At 38.6% G+C, this 22,377-nt stretch overlaps 6 protein-coding genes across 6 annotated transcripts; all 6 read right to left on the bottom strand.

The window, feature by feature from the left end:
* Window positions 1-153: 153 nt before the first annotated feature.
* LOC106355578 (glutathione S-transferase T3-like) lies at window positions 154-2,146 on the bottom strand. Its single transcript, XM_013795497.1, has 5 exons — window positions 2,041-2,146; window positions 1,842-1,932; window positions 1,545-1,605; window positions 1,453-1,456; window positions 154-968 (listed from the first exon to the last, which is right to left on the bottom strand). The coding sequence occupies exons 1-5, from the start codon at window positions 2,144-2,146 to the stop codon at window positions 154-156; spliced, it is 1,077 nt and encodes a 358-aa protein (XP_013650951.1).
* Window positions 2,147-2,706: 560 nt separating this feature from the next.
* LOC106352986 (pentatricopeptide repeat-containing protein At3g09040, mitochondrial) lies at window positions 2,707-6,425 on the bottom strand. The gene is made up of 2 exons (XM_013792643.3): window positions 3,168-6,425; window positions 2,707-3,091 (listed from the first exon to the last, which is right to left on the bottom strand). Exon 1 carries the CDS (start codon window positions 6,407-6,409, stop codon window positions 3,338-3,340), a length of 3,072 nt encoding a protein of 1,023 aa, XP_013648097.1. The 5' UTR covers window positions 6,410-6,425; the 3' UTR covers window positions 2,707-3,091; window positions 3,168-3,337.
* Window positions 6,426-8,523: 2,098 nt separating this feature from the next.
* On the bottom strand, window positions 8,524-9,998 carry LOC106355577 (F-box protein At2g38590-like). The gene has a single exon (XM_013795496.3). It carries the CDS (start codon window positions 9,830-9,832, stop codon window positions 8,579-8,581), a length of 1,254 nt encoding a protein of 417 aa, XP_013650950.1. The 5' UTR covers window positions 9,833-9,998; the 3' UTR covers window positions 8,524-8,578.
* Window positions 9,999-12,235: 2,237 nt separating this feature from the next.
* Window positions 12,236-14,951, bottom strand: LOC106352985 (pentatricopeptide repeat-containing protein At3g09060). The gene has a single exon (XM_013792642.3). It carries the CDS (start codon window positions 14,724-14,726, stop codon window positions 12,663-12,665), a length of 2,064 nt encoding a protein of 687 aa, XP_013648096.1. The 5' UTR covers window positions 14,727-14,951; the 3' UTR covers window positions 12,236-12,662.
* A 442-nt stretch (window positions 14,952-15,393) lies between these two features.
* Window positions 15,394-17,772, bottom strand: LOC106352984 (protein OCTOPUS-like). The gene has a single exon (XM_013792641.3). It carries the CDS (start codon window positions 17,599-17,601, stop codon window positions 15,586-15,588), a length of 2,016 nt encoding a protein of 671 aa, XP_013648095.2. The 5' UTR covers window positions 17,602-17,772; the 3' UTR covers window positions 15,394-15,585.
* Window positions 17,773-20,249: 2,477 nt separating this feature from the next.
* On the bottom strand, window positions 20,250-20,768 carry LOC106355575. Its single transcript, XM_013795495.1, has one exon. The coding sequence runs from the start codon at window positions 20,766-20,768 to the stop codon at window positions 20,250-20,252; it is 519 nt and encodes a 172-aa protein (XP_013650949.1).
* Between the last annotated feature and the right edge of the window lie 1,609 nt (window positions 20,769-22,377).

The following is a 22,377-nucleotide window of genomic DNA, read 5'->3' as shown; positions in this document are numbered from 1 at the left end:
AGATAACTCAACAAAGACCAAAGAGTGGAAATCATTACAAATTTAACAAGAAACAAAACATGACATACTTAAACTAATTAGACATAACATGAAACTTAAACAGAGCAACCAAGAAGTCCTATGAAACAACTAGAACAAGAACATGACCGAGAGTTACATCAACTCATTTATGAGTTTTTTCTTGAGAGCTTCTTCGTAATCAGCTAGTGGTACTTGTTTTGCAACAAGACTCTCAAGTAGGTTCATCTTAGAGAGCTTTTCCTTCATTGTCAAATCCTCCTTCTTGATGCTCCACATAGTCTGGAAGTCAGAGAGCTCTTTCCTCTCAACCAACGGCTTCTTCCCACGGGCTTTTGCTGCCTTAACACTCGGAGGACGACATGTTCCGTTATCATCTACAGCAGCATTGTTTTCATTAACTTGAGAGCTTGCTGAATGTGAACCATCCTCGAACTTCTTCCTTTTGGAGCTGCTTCCATTTTTTTCTATAGAGAGTTCACACCACTTCTGGTCAGCGCGAAGCTCCTTCCACGCATGCTCAAGGATGAACTTCTTTTGATGGTTGTTGAAGAAGATTTTGTGGGCTAATTTGAGCATATCATTCTCGTTCATACCACTGGTTTTCTCTCTGGTTGCTGCTTCATACGCCCCACAAAACTTGCAAACCAAATCATTCAGCTTGCGCCAATGTTGCTTGCACTGAGATGCTTCTCTTTTTTCACAACCAGCAAGCTTAGGAGACGCCGAGAAGTATGCTGCAATTCTCTTCCAAAAATCCACTGACTTTTGCTCATTCCCAACAACGGGATCTTTGCTCGTGTTCAACCACGAGCTAATCAACACTATATCATCTGTTGGCATCCACGTCCTTCGTTCCTTACGCTCTGCTGGAAGCTCGTCGTCACCAATGATAGGATCTTCTTGACTGGCTACGAAAGGAGCTTGCGATGAAGAGAGTGAAACACTTCCTTGACAGCCAAAGATAACATTTTGTTAACTATTAAGTAGTTCAACAAAATTGGCAGAGTCCTGAAATGGATTGAAATCCATTTCCGAAGTCAAAGATAGAGGAGAAAGAGGAGAAATAGGAGACAGAGGAGAAAGAACGAGCAAGGGCATTCAGATGTTAGAGATTCAAGAGAAAGACAGTGGTTATAAATAATTCAAGAAAGAGAAGTAGCATTCAACACATCCAACCAAACAATTCATCACGAAAGCTTTTTTCAATTTTTGTTTTAACTAGAACCAGACTTGAATGCGTTAAGACTTGACATATATCTAACAACAAACAACAAACAATGTTTTTTTCAATTTCAAATAAGCAGAACCAGAAAGACTTGACATTTATCTAATTCATTCAACACCCTTCACGTCCGCTTTTCTATCTAACCATCAGTTCTATTTATTACCATACACAACCATCATCTTACACTTAACTACATCTTTAATTACCCTCCTTTCAATTCATCACAAAAGCTAACCACATCAGTTCTAATTCAATTCACTTCATTTCATTTCCGACCAGGTGGAAGAGTAAAACTAACCTGTATTGATGAACCTTCCTGACCTCTCTTTCCACAGAACATATCAAACGCGAGTTGATCCCTTCATCTCACCACACAAAGAGAGAAAAAAAAAATCAACAAAAAGAAGCCAAATCAAAATTGATAAACTTGCAACAAACAAAACGAGATTGAAAAAAAATATTTTACAGCTAAACCCAACATAATCAAAGGACATAAACATTATCAAAATTGATTAACTTGCAACAAACAAATCACAACTGATCAAAGCACAATCTGAGACATGCGTTATTGAAGAACATGAAACATAAGCTTTACCTGAGCGAATCACGGAGAGCCATCGACAGAGAGCTCCGTCGCCGTTGAGGAGAGCCACCGACAGAGATCCATATATCGCCGTCGATGAGAGCTACCGCGAGAAAGAATCAAACCTACAAACAAACAAAAGCTTGCAATCAGAATAAGAATAAGTCTAATCTAAGACATGCATGCTTGAAGAACACAACAAACGATTTACCTTTCGATTCCAATAGATCCACACAGAGAGAGAGCGGTCCTTCGCCATCGAGGAGACCCACAAAGAGGGAGATAATCAGCGATTTCCCTCCCTCGACAACAGCCATCGAGGAAGACGATTCGTTTCCTCGAGGAGCCACGAAGAGAGAGAGAGAGAGAGGGAATCGTCGGTTCGTCTACCAGCCACGAAGAGAGGAATTATCGCCATTCGTCGAAGAACCACAGAGAGAGAGAGAATCGCCTTCTCGGAGATGAAGATGGAGAGGTTTCGAGAGAAAGAGAGAGCAGAACCAAAGCAAACCGAAGACACGCTCCTCCTCTTTCCTCTCATTTTGCCTACACGTGTCCTCAAATACCGTCTCTTGCTTAGCCAAATTAAGCGACGCCTCTTGTGTTTATTAGTGTTTTTGATTTATTTTTAATGCATAATTAACTTAAGAAATCCCCTAAATACTAGCGATAATGATGCCCTAAGATGTTCAGGTTTCGATCGGGTTTTTCGGATTACAGTTCTTATGAATTTGCGAATTTGCGAATACGGGTCGGATTTGAATATAACACATTCTGAAACACATTCTAGAACTCATAAAATAACAATATATCGTTTGGATTTTTTTGGATTGATTCGGTTATACTAAAATAAAATGCATAATTAAAAGTCTAAATATAGAAAATTTAGTACTTAAACTGAATAAAAGAATATATATCAAATTCAAAAATAGCAACACTCGAAAGTTTATAACATTATAATATTTATAATCCAAAACTCAAAAAATCGTAACACTTAGCATGACTGCATGAGTAGTATGTATGTATACCATATACATAACTACAATTATATGTTCGGGTTATGTTTCGGTTATCGGATAAACCCGAACCGAAGCTATATCCAAAGTATCTCAATATGAAACACGATCGGATTATTAGCTGGATTCGAACCCGATCTGATACCTTTATTTCGGGTCGGGTTGGTGTTTCAGTTTTTGGCTGAAACATCAAACCGTAAAACTCCATCTGCTACTTCACTTGGATTGTGTGATCTCCAGCAATGCCTAGTAAGAAAAATGATAGATTTGGTCATGTTTCCTGTAAAACCTTTAGCCTTGGTAGCACACTAACCTGAGTTACCTGATAGTAGTCGAGGAACACAGAGAATGAAGCCTTATGTTTCTCTTGGCTATAGATGAAAACTTGGTCCACATCATGTCATCATCAAAGGCCATAAAACATGGTCACCTTTGTATACAATTTGTCTATGAGCTGATCTGCTGATCTTTAACTTTGTAGTTTCCCTGTTATTAGATACAAACATGAGAAGCATGTTCCATGATATCATGATTGACGATTGCATCATCTTTCACCACATCATATATATCTTCAAGAAACGTCTCTATTTTGCAAATATCAGAATGAGATTTGTCTCCTGCACCAAAAACGTGTTTTCTCTCTCCCACATCAATCCAACTACATCCAGGTACCTTACTGACTCCTCTGTCTTTCATGTCTTTCCTCAAAGCATTGACCTTCTCCCAACGTCCCTGTGAGGCATATATGTTCGAAAGAAGAACAAAAGCTGACGAGTTTTGTGGTTCAAGTTCAATGAGCTTCTCAGCAGCCATTTCTCCTCTAATGTCATCTCCATGGATACTACATGCACCAAGGAGCGATGACCATACTCTTGCATCTGGTTTCAGGTTTTGTGCTTCTAGAAAGTCAACGGCTTCTTCAAGATAACCCCATCTTCCTAGAAGATCAACCATACAAGCTACATGATCTACACGCGCTTCAATACCATATTGACTAATCATCATCACAAAAATCTTCCTCCCTTCTGACACTTTCCCTGCATGGCTACAAGCTGTGAGAACACCTAGGAACGTGATTTCATCTGGCGTGATATGAGATTGTCTCATGGAATCAAATATCTTAAGGGCATCTTCAGCGTAACCATTTTTAGCATATCCATTGATGATGGAGTTCCATGAGACAACGTTGCTTCTACGCTTCATTTCATCAAAAACTTGCGATGAACTTTTCATGTCCCCACATTTAGCATACATGTCTATTAGGGTGTTAGAGGTTAACTCGTCCAGGTCATGAGCCAAGTGGAAGGTAAGAGAATGAATAGCTCTACCTTCTCTTAAAGAGGATAAGACAGAGCACACTCGAAGAACAGTGACAAATGTTGCCTGATCAGGTAAAGCACCATCCTGACGCATTTCTTTGTAGAACTTCAAAGCTTCCTCATAGAAACCGTTCTGACTGTGCCCTGACATCATCCCCGTCCAGAGAACGATACTCTTAGGGCTTGGCAACTCTGAGAAAAGAACACACGCCTCCACAATTCTACATGAGTTCATGTATAAACCCAAAAGAGAAATCCCTAGATATTCACCTTCATATGAGACCCCTCTCTTTGCTATTTGACCATGGAACTGTGTTCCTAAGATCAACGTTTCTGGTTTATCACAAGCTTCAACAATGGTGGCAAAAGTGATTTCAGATGGGTTAACACCTCTGTTCAGCATCTCTCGAAAGAGAACCACAGATTCATCCAAGTTGTTCTGAGAATAGCCTGCAATTAAAGCATTCATCGACACAACGCTCCACTCAGGCATAGAGGAGAAAACTTTACGCGAGTCTTCGATGACCCCACACTTGGCATACATGTCAATGAGCGAGCTCCCAGCGTGAAGATCCGTCTCTAAGCCACACTTGACAGAGAGGCAGTGAGCTTGTTTGCCTTGATAAAGACCACGAACGTTTGCACACGCCTTGAGCGTGCTAGCTAAACATGATCCATCAGACACCATACCGCAAGAATTCATCCTCTTGAACAAGTTGAAAGCCTCACTCTCGTTCTCGTCTTGGACATAACCACCAATCATCGTGTTCCACGATACATTATCACGTTCCCACATGCGCTCAAAAATCTTCCTTGCATCTTCGACACCTCCGCATTTTGCATACATGTCTACCAATGCATTTCCAACGAATAAGTTATCCGCTAATTTCTTCTTGATGATAACCGAGTGAAACTGGCTCCCCATGTCAAGATCATGTGATGCAGCACAAGTGCTTAACAAGCTTGTAAAGGTGAAATCATCAACGTTATGACCAGAGCATCTCATATCCATAAACAGTTCCATAACCTTGCGGGCTTCTCCGTTATGTGCATAACCTCTGATCATCGCGTTCCACAAGACGTCGTTTCTCTCCTCCAAAGCCTCAAATACTTTCGCAGCATCCTCCATTCTCTCACACTTCGAGTACATGCTGACCAAAGAACTCCCAACATATATATTACAGGCAAGCCCTTGTTTAATAGCCTCTGCATGAACTACCAAACCTAACTCAAGATTCGCTACAATCCCAATGGCGCTTAAAACGCTTCCTAGTGTAGAACGAGTGGATCTAACACCAAACTTCCGCATATTGAGAAAATACTCAACAGCCACTGACTCACACCCTCGTTTACCATGCCCTGATATCATTACATTCCACGCTACCACATCAGGGCTCGCCATCTCCCCAAACAACACACGTGCATCCTTCAGTTTCCCTAAACTGATGTAAGTATTTATAACTGTCACGAAAGCTAGATGGTCAGGACGATGTCCTTCACCCCGCATCTTCTCAAAAACTATAACAGCTTCCTCTGGCAAACCAGCTTTGACATAGCCAGAAAACAAACATGTCCAGCAAACTGTATTGGGATCCAATATTTCATCGAAAACTTGCCGAGCAGCACCTATACAGTCACACTTGGCATACATATCAACCAAAGCCCCTCCACAATAAGAGTTCCTTTCAAAACCCGTCTTCACCATACAGCAATGTATCTGTCTACCAAACTCTACATTACTCTCCCTAGCACAGGTCGATAAAACAATCGAAAAAGTGAACTTATTTGGAAAAAACAAACCCTTAAACAACGATACAAAACTCCTCAAGACTTTTCCAGGTAGCCCAATGCTTGAATACATCGATAGCATCGAGTTCCACGCCGTTACATCCTTCTCAAGCGAGTCGAAAACCTTCTCAGCGTAAGCTATTTCTTTACACTTGGCGTATAAATCAACGACGGCGTTGCTTAATCTCCCTCTGGAATCGATTCCGAGCGTCAAGCTCCGGGAATGTACGGCTTTGCCGATTCTCGAGGCGTGTACAGTTCTCTGAGGCATTTCGTCGAACACCTTGCGGGTTTTTAATAGTTTGCATTGCTCCAGACATATTCCGAGGAGACTGTTGTACGTCTCATCATGGTTGGGCGAAACTCGTTGTAAGTCCGTGGAGGAACTCAAACGACGTAACAAGGAGAAAGTCTCGTACTTGGGGGAGGACGGCGACAGGAGAACTCGAAAGCTCATGATTCAGATGGGAATCCGACAATATACGAACCGGAGATTGAACTGAGATCTCAACTGCTATATATCATGCGAAACAAAAAAAAAAATTGCATCCTAAACGAAAAGAGTCGTCGTAAGTAAACAAGGTCGAAGAACCGTGTAGACTAAAAAAAAAAGTTCAAACCTTTTAGCGGGAAAAATAACTAACCTTTTCGGGTCGACCCCAAAACCCGCGGGTTGAATATAATTTCAAATACAGTATGTGTATATTTTTAAACAATTAATCCCTCTGTTACAGTGTAATCCATGTTTCATAAAAAAAATTGTTTTTAAAAGATATATATTTCACATTTTCAATGCATATAATAATAGAAAATTGTAAACTTGAATATATTAATTGTGTTTACTAAATTTTAATTGGCTAGAAAACATGAAAATTAAATAACTAATCGCAAAAATAATACATTTAATAACATGTTTTAAAATTTTAAAACATACATCATTTAAAAGCGGAAAGAGTATAAATTAGGTGGTAATTAAGATGAACAATTGTTTGTTTATGATCTATTTGCTTTCATTTTTTTTGTTTAAGGGAGTAATTTTATAATGAAATTGGGTTTTGCTTTAACTCTATTGCATCTTGGAGTGAAAATGGAATAATGAACAAAATAAAATAAAATCATTCGGGATTGATTCACTTTGTATTCCACTATGGAGTGAAAAACAGAATAGAAAGTGAGCATTTTTTTTATTTCAAAATCCATTTTAGAGTAAATTATAGAGCCAAATTAGACATACTCTATGTGCCATCTAAACCGATTTTTAGCATATTGATTTATGAAAGACCAAGACAAAGCAAGCTCAAGGGTTTGTATCAGTTTAAAAGATTGTACGTAGTTCTCGTAGTTTGATACATAAAGCTATAGTTTCTCTTTTGCATCATCGAATATAATATCTCGATGATGTATACTCAAAATCATTCAGACCAATGCGGGCCACCCAAACGCTTGTGAAGTATGTTTGATCCAATGTAGCAGATCTTGATGGTGTTTACTCATATCGTTCAAACAAATGTGAGTCACCCAAATGCTTGTGATGTATGTATAATCAATATGTATAGTACACTATTGACTTGCTTTGAAAAATACCAAATACTTCTAGAAACAAACATATAAGACCAAAAAATAATTAAATCATAATTTGTGTTACTTCATTCTACTTAATATCACAATTAAAGTGAAACAAACATTGAAAAATGTCAAATAGTAAGAGCAACTCCATTGGTTAGAGTCTTTAATGAGTTCTTAAAATTAATTTAATTATTAATTGTGTACTTTAAATAGTTTAGAACTCTTAATATTGTAATTAGTTTTGAGAATGTCCCCTATGAGGTTCTTAATTTTTTTTATTTTTTTTTAGAAATTGAACCAATTGGTAAGATGAAAGTGTTTTAGATTTTAACAAGTATTTGAGAAGACAAACAAAAACTAATACACGAGAAAAAAAGTTTTAAACCATTTGAAACAAAGTGATAAAGAAGACGCCAAGTTCTTTGTTGTAGTTTGCAAAACTTACCCTCCATATGAGTATGGACTGACTGATACCAAACCATGATCTCTTGCCTGTTTATGAATTAAACTAAGACATGAGTATGACATCGGCCACCAAAAGAATCAGAAGAACTCAAAATGTGAGCTTACCGGGAAACTACTTTCATAACCATAGAATCTGTCTGAAGAAACCATTCCCAAGCTGCTTTCCCCTGTCTCTCGCCTCTGATCAAAATCTACAGAAGCATATTCTGGAACAGAAGATACAAAAGGAGGAAGCAAAAGAAATTGAATATAAAGCAAAAGAAGGAGAAAAGATTGAACTTTGGTAAGGATCATAATAACCTCAACAAGATCATCGTTATCCCCTTTCGAGATACGGATACTGGCATTGGTTCTTTTCCTGATTTGGGTTATGACAGAGCCGCTTCTACCTATAACACATCCAATAACCCTGGAAGGAACAAGAAGTTGCATCTTAACAGTCTCCTCATCATCATCATTTATCCTCTCTTGCAGAAGAAGAATAGCTTCAACAGCCATAGACTTCATATCATCATGAGACAATAACAAACAAACACACAACAAAAGACAATATAAAAACAACACTTTACAAAAGAAATGAAGATAAAAAGTGGAGTCAAACCTCTGTAGCAGTTTTAATTGCAACAAGTCTCGCCATGTTTTGATCATATCGTTGCTTTTCTAACTCGCTTTGTTGTTTCCTTTTACCTCCAGCAGCAGCAGGTTGCTTGATATCAGCTAGGCTTCGAACATAAGAGCACACATGTTGCATCCACTTTATGTCTCTGCCTAAACGTTCTCCGAGTTCCAACTTCTTAAAGTATCCAGCCTCTCCAACAATGTTAAATGTTTTGGGGTAGTCATCTTCAAAACTCATGGCGAATTTCTTCTCCTCGTCAATGAAGAAACAATCATATGAAATCAGAGGGTAAAATTCCGCGTCCGCCACTCTCAAGAACTTGCTCCACGACACCTTTTCGGCCTCAATCTTAGTACTAATCCATATCTCTAACTCCAGTGGACCTCCTAATTCGTAGTGAGTGAATAAAACCGCAAGCTTCTCTTCTCTAACACTTGATAAAGTCACAGTGTCATCATCACCAGCGTCAAACGGCAGACGCAGAAGAGGACCAAAACTCTCACTTGTAAAATCGAAACAGATTATGTGATTGTCAATCCTTTCGTATGTCTTCCTTGGTGAAGCAGGCCAGTAAGTGTTTCCCTTGAGAGACACGCCACGCTGATGAAAATTTATATCCCAGTGTGGAGTAACACCTAGAGTCTTCCATGAACTAGACTGGAAATCGTAAATCTCGTACCATAAAAACTGGTCTTTGACCACATTGCCAACGCTGTGATCTATAAACCTCAAGAACTTGTAGTCACGACAAGATGTGGAGCCGCCTTTGTCCTCGTACCCTAGAGCGTAAGTGAACCAGTCACATCCGTTTGGTCGGACAGAATATCTAAATTCTATCGACCTTGTTTCACCCCAATACGGATTCCAAACGATAACTTTGGTAGCATCATCTTCCAAGACGCATAACAATAAACCATCGCAGTGGAAAACTTGAGATATCTTATTTTGTTTGTTGTCTAGGCAAGTAAGTTTACCTTTACACTCTATTAATGGATCTTCGTCATTAACGACATTCATGAGATATAGATTGTAACCCATCAAGACAGCGACCATCATAGACTCCTCACCTGCGCTTATTTTATCAATGTGCATCTTTGAAAAGCTTCCACTCTTGGATAAAGTGTCCCAATCTTTGCAAGTTGATCTCACTGCTCTCATATATTTCAAGTGAACCTTTGAGAGAATCTCCTCTACCAAATTTACCGGAAGATCGGAGATCGTCGTCATCATATTGTTTCAATCTTTAACTATTAGGTTTTTTTTCTCTCTTTTATGCCTTGCGCCTCAGAATCTATACATATATTGTATATAACAGTTGAAGACTAGGAAACCCTACATGAATAAGAAATTTTTTTTTAATTTTTTTTTTTACATGAATAAGAAATTTTGTTATTATATAAACCTTAGTTTTTAAAAGTTAACAATTAAGATGATGAAGACACATGTTAATAATTTTTTTTTAAGATTGTGACATGTGTTGAAAAAATTCTTATTAAACATTTATACTTAATAACAATTTTCATATTTAATAACAATTTCTTTTTTTTTTTAAGAAAAATCTGAATCCAAAATAAATAATTATTTCCTTATAAATATATAGTCATTTAGTAGTATTTTTTAACCAAAATAATTAGAGTATATTTAGTTTAATAGTAATTTTCTATTTTAAAAATAATAAACCAAAAGTTAAATATTGCTAATTACCATGACTGTATTTTGCTACAATACTCGTAGTTCCCAAAGCATGACTGTATTTTGCTACAATACTCGGAGTTCCCAAAGCATAACATTACATAACTTTTGGTTGTTAAAAAACATAACTTTAATAGTAATTATCATAAAATGCACAATTATCTCTTAAGAGCCATGCAATGTAACGTCACGTTAGGATATAGACAGCGGCGGAGCCATTCCTTAAACAATTTTGATAATGCCTCCATAACATTCATCTCTAGATCCGCCACTGAATATAGAGAACTATATTTACATGCACTATCACTAGTGGACGAAACGATATTGAATTTCTTTTTGTCTCGACTTTCAATCCCTTTTTTTTTTTTTATGTAATGTCATCCCTAATCAAAGCATATAAACCACGAGGTGGTGGGCTAGTGGTCTTGAGGTAGTTACCACAACCGATACGGACCCGAGTTCGAATACCCCCTGTGGTCACGGAATGCTTTACGTCTATCCCAAGTTTAAAGTTAACGCGGCGTTGGTGCCGGGTCCTTGGGTAATGGGTATTAGTGCCGGCTGGTTCCGGACCAGGGGGATTAGATGGTTGGCAATCGGAAACCACGTGCGGATTACGGGCCTATGGGCAAACGGAAACCACGTGCGGATTACGGGTCGCCTTTGAACCTCCGGTTAAAAAAAAAAAAAAAAATCAAAGCATATACTTTGAAACTAAATACAATCATATGTATCTGATTTGATTACGCAACATCAAAAAAATTAAAGCAGGTCTAGTTTCATTGTCTAGGGAAAAAAAAAACAGAAAATGTATAAACTACAATTAAACATTCCTTTACTATACACGTAGATTCAAGATGAATAGAACAGATGAACTATCATTAATAGTGTAGTTTCTAAGGTTTATTACCATGATGAGTAATGAATATATTGTATAGCGCGTATAAATTACAACAATGATTAATAAAAACTTTATGTGCTATACAAGTCTACAAGATGAATAGAACAGATGAACAATCATTAATAGTGCACTTTTTAATAAGTCCCTTCCATGTAGAATAAATCTTCTTCTTCGCTGTATCTTCATTCTTGAGAATGAAAGAAGAGAATGTTCATGGAGACCAATCATCTGCAACATCCCCATGAGATTTTTCCAAGTGGGTTTGCTTCAAAATATGTTTCCATTGGAGTCATTCTCTTCTATGCAGCTATGTTGCCTGACAAGAGGTGTTCAATTATTCAACTGAACTTGAGCACCGAGTGTTTTGGATCAAATCTTGTTCCTCACCTTCAACTCTTTGGTCAGTACTTCAAATCAGTATTGTTTGATGTGAATGGAAAAGCTGGTGTGAAACTTGGGTTCTGTTGATGTTTATTATAGACAATCTTTATCATTGGGGAATCAAGTTTTGACAACCAGACCCTTCCAAAGCCAAATTTTTGGTTGGAACCAAAAACCTGAATTCATAAAAAGGATTCTTAGCCTTTTATATAAGTTTTTAGAATGGTTGTGAAAGAAAAAGCTCCTAGTAGTTTATGCAGAAATGGTGTTTGGAGGGAGTTCTTGTTACATTTCTTGGTTCTTTACTCGCTGACAGAGTGATTCTTTGAGTGAAATCTTTTAATAAGAGCAGCCTTAGCGTCATCATGGTATTTCATTTTACCTTACAAATTTTAGCTGCCAACTCTATAAAAAGAGGCCTTGCATCATCATTTTGTTTTTTTTTGTAACTTGTACATGGAGCTGTTGCTAATAAGTTCCCAAGTATGGTTTCCAGGAACTAATGCTGATGAATTGATATTTACATAGCCTCTTGCATTTGACGGTGCTTGCTGTGCATATTTTCTTATATAGGGAGGTACCTGGTAAACCTGGTTACCTAATTGTTGGGTTTTGGCGCATGTGCTATCTTGCGTATTACCTATGAATTGGACTCTCTATCCGTCGAAACAAATCAATATGAAAAGATAGTATAGACCCAAAGTGGGAAATTTTATCACTTTTGGTTTGATACATAAAGCTACAGTTTCTCTTTTGCATCAGATCTCGATGATGTTAACTCAAAATCATTCAAAACAAATGCGAGTCACCCAAATGCTTGTGAATGTATATGTATTATCCAAAGTATCAGATCTCCATGAAGTTTACTCATATCATTCAAACCCATGTGAGTCTTCACCCAAATGCTTGTGATGTATGTATAATCCATAAGTATAGTACACTATCGACTTCCTGTGATTTAACCTCATGTCACTTCCAAGCACACATACATCACAACTCAACCTCCAAAACCGAAAGCTAGCTGAGCTGGTCTAGAGATCAAATCCGGAGCCAGACTATGCAACAACCCCTTCAACATTCATTACGTTAGTAATTCACTACAGCTCTAACGAGTATGTCCCAGGTGACAACAGTTGGGGCAATGCCATGGCTTCGAGCATCATCAAAGAACTCAATAGCGTGCCTAACTCTGCCGCACATACACAACCCTGACAGCATAATGTTGTAAGATATAACATCAGCTCCCCACCCCTTTTTATACATGTAACCCCAAATCACTTTCGCGCTATTACTGTCTCTAACTTTAAAGCATCCTTCCATCAACGTGTTGTAAGTCACAAGATTCGCAACGCAGCTCCAACGCTCCATCTCCGCCGCGAGTTTCATCGCACCATCAAGCTTCCCAACAGAGCACAGACCATGGATTAGAATGTTATGCATGGTCACATCAGGGTTTTGACCCGTTTTGAGAAACTGGCGCCACAAGTCTAGTGCTAAATCAATCTTTCCATCGTGGCAAAGACCGGACAGAAGTGAACTATATGTTCTAAGATCTGGTTTCCATCCGTTCTCAAGCATGTCCCTTACTACAGCTGATGTTTCACTAAACTTTCCTGCTTTACGCAAGCCGTCGATGAGAATGTTGTAGGATACAACAGTGGGGCGACAACCGTTCTTCGCCATCTCTTTGAGTAAAAAAGAAGCATCACTAAGTCTTGACTCTCGGATTAACCCACTCATTAAACCATTAATAACATGAGAGTTAATCTCCACATCGTGCTTGCTTATCTCTTTCACCAACTCTGACGCTTCTTCTAGTCTCCTCTCTTTGCATAAAAAGTTTATAATCGACGAATACGCGTAAACATCAAGACTCCCACCTCTGCTCTCGACTTCTTTCATCACCTCCAAGGCTTTATTTACATAACCATTCACGCATAACCCGTGTATATAAACACCATACGTTATATTATCCGCCGTGTATCCTTTCGCAGGCATAAGCTTCCAAATCATCGTTGCTTCGTCTATCTTACCATACTCCAACAACCCTTTAATCAAAATGTTGTAACTCACTGTGTTAACTGAACTCTTCTGCTCCATGACTCTCCACAACTCCAAACTCTTCTTGATCTCCCCGCAGCGGATAAACCCATCGAGCATTGTATTGTATGTAACCAAATCGATAAAGACCTTACTTTCAACCAATTCGTTAAACACACTCTCAGCTTTATCAACACTCCCCACCCCACACAGTCCATGTATCATACTACTATAAGTAAACAAATCTTTCTCTCTCTCGTTCTCTTTCATCCTCTCCCATATCTTCAAACAATCATCTACCCTCCCGCACTTGCTCAACCCACTAATCATTATATTGTGAGTCTTGACATTGGGATAAACAGAAGCATCCTCTGACAATCTCTCCCAGAGCTCCATCGCCTTGCTGTGATCTCTCCCCTTGAGAAACCCATCGATTAAAATATTATAACAAGTTACATCAGCTTCCACTCCTCTCTCATACATTTCGTCGAACAGCTTCAATGCATCATCCAAGTCTCCGGCTTTAACAATCTCATTAATCACAGTGCTGTAGCTTAACACGTCAGGCTTCAAACCCTCTTCCCACAACCAATTCAAAAGCTCCTTCGCTTTCTCGAACTGCTTCTTCTTACACGACATCTTAATCAAAACATTATACGTCTGCAGATTAGGCCTTAAACCCGCTGTTTCGATGTAAGCGAACAATGACTCGACTTTAGGCCACTGTCTCGCCTCCACGAAGGCGCTGAGCAGAGAGTTGTAAGATCGAATCCCCGGCTCGCACCCGAAGATCTCCGACATTCGCTGGAACACGTCGAGGGCTCTGTCGGGCATCGAGTTCTTTCCGTAGGCTTTGATGACTGACAACGCGACGTCCTCGTCGCACTTGCATTCTTGCGATTTAATGAGGTCGACGACGCGGGAGACTTGGGCGACCATACGAGCCTCCGCGAGCCGGCGGAGGATGTGGTGGAAGACGGGGGCGGAGTGTGCGTAGTTTGGGTGGCGAGTCGCTGTGTCGAAGAGAGCGAAGGCGGCGCGAGGGTTCTTCTCTGATTTTAGGAGCTTGAGGAGGTGTTTGGGGGACAGGGATTTGGGGAAGACGACCATGGAGGAGAGTTTTGCGGTGATGGTTTATCTCTCCGGCATGTTTTGGGTTCTGGCAGCAGCTCTTGTCGGACTTCTAACTAAATAAACTCCATATTAATTGGGCATTTCGGTTTAGTTCTGGTTTGGTTTTAGTTCCATTTGGTTAATTCGGGTGTAAAAACAAATCAATCAAAGTTAATGTGGTTTGTCCTGGGTTTGGTTTAATCAAGTATATTTTCAGTTTGATTCTAACTCAGCTAAAAACTAATTTATAAAACATAAAATAGAGCATTATGTTTAGATTCAAAATCAAATATCACAATAAAAATAATAATCTTTAAATCAAATAAAATTATTATAAATTTCAGTTTTGATAATAGTGTAAAACAATAATATTTTATTTATTTAGAAGCTCAATGCATAACATTATATGGGGTTGTTTGGTTTGAAGGATAACTATTTTAAATTATAATATATTTAGCTAGTTTAATTAAATAAACATATTAATTTTTTGGTTCGTTTAAAATCGAACTGGATTGAATTGTTTTGGTTGATAAAAAGATTTAATCAAATGGTTGAGCCATATTTTGGTTTGAGTTGGTTGGTTCGTTTCTTGTCCACCTCTAGTCATTAGGTTTGTGAACCAAACCAATCTGTCTTTAACTGAAAGTCTTGAACGAATACCTGATAGTTAAAAGGCGGTTTATTCCGGTTATAATAGACAACGTCAACAAGTCATTCGTTTGAAATGCCCCTCCCCTTAACATTTTAAAGTAAACCAATTGCACCGAAATTAAACCAAACCAGCAAAATGACAACAAAAAAACAAACGGTTCAAAGAGATAAACCCCTTAACCGAACCACCCAATGAACATGCTGATCAATACATCCTCATAGCATTCCTCGTTATAGAATGGCCGTGACTATTCCCCCACCCACCACCGCCACCACCACCAGCTCCTCCTCCAACGCTCATTCTCCGGCTACCTTTCATCGGCGCCAAATAAAATTTCCACATTCCGTTGTCCCCATTCTTAGGCGAATACCTTGAACTCTTATTCCTCTCCAACCCGGTGACTTTCCTGCCCATTCCACCCCCGGAGCTCCGCCAGCTCACATTGCTGTTACTCCTCACCATCCTCGGCCCCGCTCCTCCTCCTCCGTTCCTCAGCTCAGGCCATGATTCCGACAACGATCTCTCCACCATTCCTCCGTTTAACCTCCTATACCTCTCCTCCTCCTCCTCTTCCTCGTACTTGTTAACGCTCTTCCTGTAAATAAGCCCCAAGATGCTCCATTTCCCCCACCGTCTCGACTTCTTGTTGTTATCATTACTACTCACCTTCCTCTCGCCGGTGATCGCCGGTTCCCGGAGAAAACCGTTATCAGTCGTCTCCACACCGTAGTTGTTGTCCCTCAGTGATCCAGAGTAAGTGTCTATTGATGATACTGGCGGCTTTGGCTCGTCCACATCCGCCACAACCGCCGCGGCGGTTTTCCTTATGGAGCTGGACCTGTCGAGACTCTTCCGCCTTCGGGAGGATGAGTCAGTGTAGTAGTCTCGGGTTTGGATTGACCCGCCCGGTATTATAACCGGGTCGGACACATTGTTGGATGTATTATTAACCACAACATGTGGTGGTGGTGGAGGTGGTTCCTCTACCGGAATCTGCATATCCGTTCGGGTCACGTGACGGTGCACCGGCGCATCCTCCACCACCGAAAGCATAGACGGCGGCGGAGGAGGTCTCGCCGCCGCCGGAAAAACTGTCCGTCCGATCAAAGACCCGTCCCAAGAAGCTCTCGGCTCGTCGAACGAGTACCGAGGATCGTCGACCGAGATCCTTCCAATGTCGACGGAGAATCTTCCGGCGTCGAGAGAGAATCTTCCGGCGTCGAGCGAGAACCTAGGATCGGTGTCGCACGACCTCCGGCCGTAACCGTAGTCGGCGATCTCCGACTGCGTGTCCCGGAGCTGCCTCCCTATCGGTTTCTCCACCGGTAACCTCGCGGATCCAGGACGGTGGTCGCCGGAGTTTCGCTTCTTTAGCTTCTGGTTCTGCCTCCATTTTGAAAGCTTCTTGCTGAAAACGGAGGCGGCTGACCAGAAACTACGTCGTACCGATGGCTTCTTGGTTTGTGAATGCGAATCAAGATCTATGTAGTCCTTCATTGGCTTCAGCTCCTCAGGGACTTCGACTTCCTCTATCTCATCCTCCCTCTCTTCAACGATCTCGCCGCTTCTAACGCCGTTAACGTCGCTTGTAACGCCGTTAGCCTCGCTTTTAACGCCGTTAGCCTCGCCGTCGAAGTCGTTAATAATCTCAAAGTCGCAGGCTTCGACGTAGTCCTCGTCGAGGTCATCGCTTTCAGCTTCTTCTTCGTCGTTAACCTCTAGGACAGGCTCCTGGACGCTGGACCTCCGAGGCTCGACGTCAACCTCGCCGCCGGAGATAGTCGTCGGAACGTTTCGCTGCTCGTCTTGGCTAAACAGGTTCGAGAGAGAGCTCTGTCTGACGTCGCAGGACCTCCGCTGCGGCTCAAACGCGCCGGAGAGTCCGTTGCCGTCGCTGTTCTTCGACGCCGAGAAGGATTTCGTGCGACGGAGCTCCGGGAAGAATCCGGGTTTAACCCGGCCGTTACCGTTGGCGTTTCCGTTGGAGGAGGGTTTAAAGAGGGCTTTGAAAGCCGCGGCGGAGATGGCCGGAGGTTTGCGGGAGGAGGAGGCGGTGTTGTTGGTTTGGTCTAAGACTGAGAGGCGTTCGCAGAGGCAGGAAGGGCAGAAACCGGTGAAACGCTCCTCCGGGTGACGGTCGCAGGACGTTGAGAGACGGTGGGGCTGTGGAGGTTGTGGAGGCGGAGCTAGAGCTGCTGCGGGGTCCGTTGATGGATTCATGACTGGGAAATGGTGGTTGATACTTTCCTCTGCTTAGAGTAGTGACATCACTGTCTCTCTGGTTATAGAGAGAGAGAGAGAGAGAGACAACACGTACGTTAGAGAGAGAGAGAGAGATTGGTTGTGTTGTTTCTGAAACTTGGTCTGCCTCCAAGGTATTGAAAAAGAAAGGAGATGAATAGAAACGAAATATAATAAAATAAAACAAATTATCAAAAATATATTTAAAATTAATTTTGTATCTTTTGTTTTCGTGTGGTAATCTAGGATTTTAATATTTAATCAAAAGATGGAAATTGGATTATGTTTGATTAGTAGATATTTTAACCAGCTTTATTGATCATTTCATATAAGCCAAAACTTGTTTTGTATCTTCGTTATGGAAACATATATTAAAGGTTAAAATTCTTAGATCATGTTTAAATCCATTTGGGTTTTTAAAATTTTTTTTTTCTAAAAAAAAATAAAAATTAAAAATCAAACCAATCGCGGACCGCCACGAGTCAGTGGGGTCCGTGAACAACGTAAGAAACTCACTAAAATCGGTACTTAATTAGTAGTTTTTGTAACCGATCTTTAAGATTTTTGTGGGGATCCACACACTAAGAACCTCATTAAAAATTCCGGATAAACATGCTGTTACACGTTAAACTTTGGTTCTTGTCTTCAGTTAAACTTTTTGTTAACATGCCTATGGATAGAGTAAAGTTTTACCAAAAAAAAACATTAAACTCAAGTGATTGTTGTTTAGTGAATACTAATTAGAAAGATAACAATCTGAAGCTATGTTCTTCCGGTTTTGTCTCGTGTAATATTAAACCCGTTACATGTTGGGTTAGTGACAAAGTGGATCATTTGCATGCTTTGTCAAAAGCGATTTTAACTAAAAATAAAAATTTTCACACTGCTTTTGACAAATTTCCAATGCACACATGTTTCAGTTTAGTTTAAACTCTTTTTGACTTACATTTTAGTATTAAAATATAGTGGTGATTCAACGAAACAAAACATTTAAAGAACATAATGTAAAACAACATCGATCATCCAGTTAACAAACAAAAAAAAAAGCAAAAATATCGAGCATCCGATAAAAATTGTTTGGTATATTTTAAGACATGTAATGCAACTAATTCTCTGATCTAATTACGTAAACCAAATTCGTTTTGAACTATTTTACGATACCAATTGAGTATTAAAATATTTGTCAGTGCTGCTTCTCTACAGTTCTACCGTAGTAATAACCATGTCAATTATCGCATCAATCATAGCGACTTCTACGTCAACTAGGAAAATTACTGCTTTAACCACAGTAAAAATTAGTTTTTAAAAATATATAGAAAAACCAAAAAAAGGGATTCTTTGGAATTATAAAGATTCGGGACTAAATTCTTGTCTCTATGACACTCTCTCCTTTCGCTTTCTCGCTTCTTCCTTTTTCTTTTTCTTTTTCTTTTTCTCTCCATTTATTTTCTCTTTTTCATACATTTTTGTAATTAAAGCTTCTCGATATTCGAACACTTATCAGATTGAATTCTAAGTAACGAGGTAAATTAATTGGAAACAACTTTGATTGTACCATTTATCTTTTTTATTTGATAACTGCATATATCCCAGGCGGTAAGCCCAGACTAATCTCCAGGAGACTTTCCATCCGGACTTGCACAGTTATAAACGGAAAGGTGACCAAGGCGACTCGAACCCAGGACGGACACTCCAGCCAAAGTTCAATTACCACTAAACCAAGAGCTCTTGGTTGTACCATTTATCTTGATGAAAAATATGCATTTTATTAAACTAATACATAGGATAACGTTAATTTTATGTATTTTAATTGTACCTTCAATTCAAAAATTAGATTGTATGTTACATTTTATATATGTTTTAAAACCTATAATACACCATTTTCTGTGATTATTTATTTTCATAATTTAAAATTAATTTTTATGTATGTTTTAAAATCTATAATACATCATTTTATCTGATTATGTATTTTCCATTATTTTAAATCTATAAAAAGTTATAAAAATAATTACTATTTGAAAATTTTAATTTATGATTAGTAACCAGTAGAAAACATAGATATCACAATTTTAACAACTTTTTTTTCTAGATATGTTGTTTTTCGAAAGTAATGAATATATAGTAGTAATTACGATTTATTTTCCTTTTACAAAAAAAACTACGATTTATTTTTGAATGGGGTTGAATAGCTTTTCTCGAAATGGAGCTATGGAAAATATGGTTCAAATATTTTTATATGTTATCGTTATCAAATATTCAAAGACTAAATTATTTATATGCTTTTTGCGATGCATGCTATTACCTTTAACTTTATTTTTTCCTTTATCTGATCAAATTTGTCTTGGCTTTTCTTTTTGTTTCTTTTCTTTTGTGTTTTTTTTGTTCTTCCCGCAAAAAAAATAAAATATTTATTTGAAGTATAGTTATTCTGTGTGAGGTTTTGTGGATGCATATTAATTTGATTTTTGGAAGTATATTTTTATCGTGGTAGTACTAGTACGGTCTCTGAGTGTCTCTACCATGGGAAGCAAATCTTGTCCTTCTTGTAAACGCTTTTATTGTTTGTGGAATAAGTTTGTTCTTTTTTTTGGGTTGAACCTTTCATTACTTGCATTAAAGAGAAGAGTTTACAACATAACTGAGATAGGCGAAGCAACAACAAGGGCTGCTTTAGCTAATCTATTAGCAGCTTCGTTCTTAATACGAGGGATAAAGGAAAAGGAGATAGAGTTCAAGGATCGACTCATCACGCCAATGTCGTGGAGGATGCCTTGAATAGCAGTCACAGAAGAGTTTCCCGTGATGAGATCCGTGAGACTTTTACAATCTGAAAGACATAGTAAGTCTGTAAAACCTGCATTAGTAGCAACGGAGATGGCTTCTTTCAATGCCAGTGCTTCAGCTACCATAGCTGAGGCGACATAGCGTCGGTGAGAAGAGCCTTGGAGCAGTGTAGTCCCGTCTTTGTTTTTAATGATCCATCTCATTCCCCCCCTACCAGTCACATTATCCCAGGCGCCGTCCGAGAAACATTGTACCGTTGTAGTTGGGTTGTGCATTAGACGACAGTTCTGAGTTGTTTTGGGGGGGTTGTGGAGAAGTTGTCGGGGGCTTGAGAGGCTGAGCCACTTGCCATTCACGACCATCCTTAATCGCCTTTAGGATAACCTCCCTTTCGTGGAATAAGTTTGTTCTTAGAGTAGAAATTATATATACGTTTTTAAAAGTAATATATATGTGAATAATTGATCACGATCTTCAATCTTTTTAATTAATCTTTTAATCTTGAAACATATATAGAGCGATATGCATGTAGATATATTATCAGAAGTGTGGGCAAGAATGTTCCAATTAAATCATATCCCACGTTCATAATTCATCATTTGTTACCTTATCTACTTTCGTATATTAATCAATGTCTTTCTAGCATCAAAGATATACACTTTCATTATCGTATAAGTTTTTTTCTTAAGTCGTAAGTATTTTTTTTTTCTAATAATTATTTGAGCATCGTGTGCGTGTGTATGTGTGTGTGAGTGTGAGGCACGGCCGCCCATTGTTGCCTCCTATCCCACTAAACCTCACGCAATCAATGCCATTAATGTGGGTGTTTTATTGTATTATTACTTCACCTTTCACTTTAGCACTTGGTAAATGATTAAATGTTGACAAAAATAGTTCTCTTTATTTTAATGAATGGAGATCTAAAGATAGAAATCCTTGTAATTATTTTGTTTAGTCGGGGTAAAATATCTTACAAACCCCCTTTAATTATAACAATGCATAACTAATTTATGACAAAACAGCTAATGGTAGTAATGCAATATAAATTACTCTATATAACATAATAATTATTCAACGATATATAATATATCATGTTTGGCCTGTGTCACATATATAATCATGAGTTAAATATCATGATTAAGATTTTCCTTCTCTACGGGTATCTAAACAAAGAAGGAAAACACGAAACATTATTTTAGTCAAAAAAACAAGAAACATTATGTTTAATAGCATGGTAAAATGTTGCGAAGCGGTAAAAATACTGTAAGAGATTGTGACAGTAAAAACGGTATAGCTGATATGCTTGATGATGTTTCTTATGAATTGGTCCTTGCATCTTTGTACGATACATCTTCCTTACCAAAAATTGCCTTGACTAGATAAAATTATGGGGTTAGTTACTTAGTTTATATATGCTCACTCAGTTTTTTTTTTTTTGTGAGCAACACTCACTCAGTTCTTATACACATTTGTAAGATCTACCATACAAGAGATTCATCGACCAAAGATGAATCTGTCTTCTTCTCTTTTACTCACTTTTCACAGTCAACAATAAGTCATGCTTACAGATAATTAACCACGCGAACACAAACCCTAAACATTTGAGAGACACAAATACTTTAACTCTGTTGATCAACCTAAACTACTTGTAATAACAAAAAAAATGTTGTTAACAAAAAAATGCAATAATAATTTGAAGCTTAATTCGTTATCCGCAGTAACCATTTGATATGTAAATTGATGTAACTCGTTTATGAAAGAAATATACTCAACAAAATAATATAGTAATTTGAACAAATCTAAGATCATCTTTAACCCAACAATAAACTCTATTTGTGGTATTTTTACACAGAAACACATCAAACCGAATATTATAATATAAATACCCTATTATAAACCATATTGTTTTAGTATAACACTATAATATCACATTAAATTTGGTGTGATAGTATTCAAGACACAAAATATTAT

The sequence above is a fragment of the Brassica napus genome, chromosome C3 (assembly GCF_020379485.1).
Source record: "Brassica napus cultivar Da-Ae chromosome C3, Da-Ae, whole genome shotgun sequence".
Lineage (NCBI taxonomy): Eukaryota > Viridiplantae > Streptophyta > Magnoliopsida > Brassicales > Brassicaceae > Brassica > Brassica napus.
Note: the sequence above shows the minus strand (reverse complement) of the source record. Positions and strands in the feature narration are given on the sequence as shown.